The sequence below is a fragment of the Plasmodium cynomolgi genome, chromosome 4 (genome assembly GCF_000321355.1).
Source record: "Plasmodium cynomolgi strain B DNA, chromosome 4, whole genome shotgun sequence".
Lineage (NCBI taxonomy): Eukaryota > Apicomplexa > Aconoidasida > Haemosporida > Plasmodiidae > Plasmodium > Plasmodium cynomolgi.
The window spans coordinates 663265-668447 of NC_020408.1; the positions used below are offsets into that span (position 1 = coordinate 663265).

The 5183-nt window shown below is 47.1% G+C and overlaps 1 protein-coding gene across 1 annotated transcript; it reads left to right on the forward strand.

Moving 5' to 3' along the window:
• Nucleotides 1-1048: 1048 nt before the first annotated feature.
• PCYB_042560 (5'-3' exoribonuclease) lies at nucleotides 1049-4406 on the forward strand (the record flags this gene model as incomplete). The annotated part of the gene is made up of 2 exons (XM_004225405.1): nucleotides 1049-3722; nucleotides 4369-4406. 2 exons carry the CDS (start codon nucleotides 1049-1051, stop codon nucleotides 4404-4406), a joined length of 2712 nt encoding a protein of 903 aa, XP_004225453.1.
• Nucleotides 4407-5183: the final 777 nt, after the last annotated feature.

Genomic DNA, 5183 nt, shown 5'->3' on the forward strand with positions numbered 1-5183 from the left:
TTTTTTTTTTTTTTTCCCACCTGCGTAGATACATATGCATAATGCTTATGTGTATGTGTGTGCGCGTGCGTATGCTTAGACATATGGACGTTTATCTGTGCCCCGCTGCAACGCACCCGCGGGTGACATTCCTGTTTTGTTTGTTTTCTTTTTTTGTTTTCATTTCGCATAAGCTGGGTGTACCTCCTTCAGCCAATCGTCAGTAATCCAGGCAGGCAACGCGGTAGCCTTACCCGTGAGCGTCTCATAGGGCTATTTTCACGCACCAGTGGGAGCACTCCCATTTAGGTCGAAGACCCAATCGCGCATGCGCCTTGGCGTTTTGGTGTCTTGACATCAGTTGGTAACTTCGCAAGGAGACTTTTATCGATCCCTTTTAAGGACCATTTTAAAGGTGTATCCAATGAGCACTCTCTTTTTGTGTAGTGAAGGATAGGAGGTGCGGAAGGCACGACCGTGGCTCTCCAGCAAGGCTCTCCCCATGTACGAAGATGTAACCCCGTGGGTTCTCCTGTCCCAATGTGCATTTGCTCCACCCTTAATGGATTGCGCGTAAAGTGGGAGGTGGGTCGGAACATGTGAAATAGGGGAGTCCCTTTCCAGTGGGCACTGTCGTTTAGAGGGATCATTCGAAAGGGGCAGGAATCCAACCAAAATGGAAATGAGCAAAACCGGTGTGACATGTCATGGCGAGATGGCTGCTGCCCCGCGGAGGGAAGCGGCAAACGTGGGGACGGCAACGAGGTGGTACAGCCCCGATGCGATGAAAAAAAAAAAAAAAAAACACCGTTCAGCGTTGCGCACATGGGGTGGACGTCGCCCTGAGGAACGCGCTTCCGTGTCGAAGGAGGGGTGATCGTTGTTCCTGTGTTGACAATCATGGGTGAGCATTATCCGTGCGTGTTACGTATACGTGTATATATATACCCACCGAGGGAAGGGGAAAAATTAATCCACGACGGGAAGCAGCTGTGTGGGGAAAAGAAAACCCAGCCAAGTGGAGCAACTGTCGGTCGCTCCCAGCACAACGTCACCCGCCTAATATGACATGCCCAAGCACCTACTGGTCAAAGGCGCAGTGTACCTAGCGGCACTGGCCTGGATGAGCAGCGCAGGTATACCGGGACTTCACAAATGGGTGATCCAAAACTTCCCCAGTTGCGTGAAGATAGTGGAGAAGAACAGCCTTCTGGACGTGACTCACTTGAGGAGGAACTTCACACATAGAAGGGAACATAAAAAAGGAGGCAATGATTGGAAGAAGAAACCAACGAAGATCGGTCACGTGGATAACCTCCTATTTGATATGAACCAACTGCTACACAAAGCCAACGTCCAATTTGTTAACGACGATCAGTATTTTTGCAAGCTCTCCTATTTAATAAGAAACGTATTGAAAAAATTCCCCCCGCAGAAAAATATAGTGTTCGCAATAGATGGCATTTGTCCTTTTTCGAAACTGAAGCTGCAAATTAAAAGACGAGCGAAAGGAAAGAAGGTGCATGATGGAGACAACTCAAACGATATAACATGTGGCAGTCCCTTTATTCAAAAGGTATCAACATTTCTCCGAAATTTTGTGACGTTTTTAGTATCGCTTCCAAAGTATGAGCATATAAAAGTGTTCATATCCACTGATAAGGAGGTGGGGGAGGGAGAACTGAAATTGATGAATTGGATTCAGAACTACGTAGGGGGGAACCGTTCGCGACATGAGGGGGGTAGGAGTTGTGTGGGTGGTCGAAGCGCGGCGGACGAATCGTTCGTCATCGTGGGGGCAGATGCGGATCTTCTCCTTCAGTGCTTAGCTTTGAAGGACGTGCGGAATGTGTGCGTGTACACGTATCAGACGTTCCTCGTAGATGTGGGGGCGTGGGAAAGGAAGAAGAAGGAGGACCACCTCGCGGGGTTGGGCCTCCCAAATGGGGAAGTCCACCCAAATGGGGAAGCCCACCATACTGGGGAAGCCCACCACACTGGGACCTCCTCTCCAAAGTGGAAGAAGAAAAAAATAAAAGTCCTGTACAACCTGAACACATTTACGAACCTCTTTTGGATGAAGTACCCGAGGGCCATCGACCAAATCAGACGAGACATGCTCATCCTGTTTATCCTAAAAGGGAACGACTATTTGCCGAAAATCAGGGAAGGAAATTTCTCCACCTTTTTTGAGGCCTATTTTAACATGCTAGACACCGAAATGAAGTTAGAAGAAACTGAGGGGAGTCCCTACGGAGGACTTCTAACAGAGGAGTATACTATGAATGGGCCCCAATTTGTACGATATTTAAACCACGTGCATAAGCTGGTGAGCCTGCCAAGGTACTATCTGCAGAGATTCAAAGATCGTGCAAATGAGGATGATAAAATTGGGGGAACAGAAACAGATGAAGAAGGAAGGGGTGTATTCAAAGAGCACATGTCGTACCTCCCACTCTCTCTTCTAAACGAACTGATCAGCAAAAGGAAAATAAATAAAAAAGATTTGCACATTGATGTGCAGAAGGAGGAGGGCTCCGATTTGTTCAGATGTACCATGACACAGTGCTACATGGACGGAAGGACTTCCACGTATTTTGGTTCCTCCAGGAGGAAGAAGATTGCCATGCACCTCGCCTCGCATGATTATTTGGAAAGCGAATTCCCCGCATGCATGCGCTTTGTTGATTCAGGGCTGCTCAGGAAGATCGTCCAAGGGGGGGAGCAAAGAAGCGGCACCCCGGATGGCAATTTGAAAGAAGAAAGAGAGTCACCACCTGAAAGGAAAAATGGAGCAATACGTAAGGAAGACCAACGTGGGGATGAGGCGTTTGGAAAAGAACAGTTGGTGAACCCCCCCGTGGAGGAAGAACATCGCAAAACGGAACTCCGGTTGAAAACCTTTTACGAGCAAAATTGTGGAGGGGAAAAAAATTACCAGGAGGAAATGAACAGCTGCGAGAACTACCTCCAGGGGGTCCACTGGCTAGTCCAAATGTACACACAAACGTGTTGCCTCAATTTTAACTTTTTCTACAAGTACGCAGCGAGTCCCTCTCTGCTCAGCTTGTACTACTTCCTATCCGGGGCGGGCACCCAGGTTGAGAAGCGGACCCAGGTTGAGAAGCAGACCGAGGGTGAGAAGCGGGCCGAGGGTGAGAAGCGGACCGAGGGTGAGAGGCGGACCAAGGCGGAGAAGCTGACCAAGGCGGAGAAGCTGACCGAGGGTGAGAACCTCCCCGACATGGAACAAACGGCCAATCGCGAGAACGGAGAGACGAACATCCTGCAAAACATTAACCTGAACGTGTTCAGAAATAACCAGGAGTATCACAGCTTCATAAATTTCTGCGTGGGGAGGTACGGGCGAGGGGTTGCGAAGGAGGAAGAACGAGAAAAAGAAGAACCCCCCCGTCAAGCTCCACAAAAATATTACTTTGAAAATATATACGACATTCTTTTCTGCAAAAATGCAAATATAGTGATGAGTCGGATCCAAAAATTGAACCAACAGTTAAAGGGAAATCTACACAGACAGAAACAAATTGTGAAGTATTACTGGGATGTGTATGCAAGTAGGATGAAAAAATGCTGTAAAGTGATTTTCTACAAAGGGAAGAAAATATATGTTGGTAAGTTTGCTCTCTTCCGGATTTCGTTCCAGAATGAGGACTCTCGCAATGGGGCAAGTGCAGATGGGGGAGAAACACTTTCTCGTGGGTTCAACATTTCCAGTCGTATGGGTAGGACGCGTGTAAACAGCTGCAACGTTGAAGCGGATGATCGTTCCTCCTTTCTATATGATGGTGTGAACCATGTGAGGAGAACACAGAAAAGGGGCTTCTGCACGAGGGCTATGGGCGCGTACTCAGCTGAGGTAGACCCGTCTGTTAGAGGGACCCCCAGGAAGGTGACACGAGTTATCCATGTCAAACGGGCGAGGAGGACGAATGTTGTTTTTCGTTAGGGGGGACGGAGGAGGAGAAGACAAAAATGGGATTCTTCTTAAGGGGTGTCCCCGCCTCTCCTTTAGGATAATTTTTTTTTCACTCCGGGGTTCTCAAAAATGTGGTGCATCTCCTGGGTGGTCGCCTACGCACATGTTTGTATAACTCCCCGTTTGTAACATCGCGCGTGCGTTCCTTTCCTTTTTTTTTTTTTTTTTTTTTTTTGTGTCCTTTTTCGTAACCCACGTTGCAAGAATTCCGTTCGCATGGCTGCTTCTGCCCGGGGGGCGTTCACTTCCCGCCCACTTGCAGCTCACTGCTGATGTCTTCAAAGAAGTGCCCATTTTTGTTTCCCACCCCGTTGGCAAATAGTTGCCAAGGCACAGCTGTGTAAACAACTCTCCAAAAAAAGGTGAAACGCTGTCCCTCTTTCCCCGCCAAGGGTTGGCTCCCAAACAGATGTTTTTAAAAATTGCATAATGGTGCGATAAAGAACGAGAAAAAATGCGAAGTAGAGCGAACTGGTGAGAAAAAAAAAAAAAAACTCCCCTGTTGCAGTGAACAGATCTCCGCTGCAAGGCGAACATTTCTTGGCAAAATGGTTGTCATGCGAGAAAATTGCAAAGATGTAGCTTTGCTGATATGGCCAATTGAGTGGCGCACACGGAGCACCCCAACCAAGGGCTAATTCGACGTCGTGAAGAGGGGAGGAGTGGGCCTCAAAATAACTTCGCTCCGGTTTGTTTTGTTCCCCCCAGGGACATATCCCTCCTGGGGCCGCGTTGTTGGGTGAACTACGTACAAGGTTGGGTAAAACGTGTCGATGCGATGATTCTTTTTCCATCCACCCAATGAAACACCCCCACGCGGAAAGTGTGCAAGATGGGTATTGTAATATATGCCTATGGGATGGGGAAGCATTTATGCCTATGTTTGGGTACTACCAAAATGTACTCATAAACACATAAGGAGATTTTTCACCTCAGCAGGCCACTTTCCCTCCCACACCAACTATAACGCCAAAACGGATAGTCGATTTTACAATCGTTTTTTTTACCACTTTGTTGAAAGGGGTCGTATATATAGGCAAAACAACGCACCGAAGAAATGAGTAGAAATTTGTTTCTACACCGTGATAGATTATCTTGGTAAAAAACATTTTTAACTGAAAGAGGCAGATTTTTTTTTTGTTTGTTTTGTTTTGTTTTTTTTTGTTTCTTTTTTTTTTTTTTTTTTTTTTTTGTTCGTTAAAAATTA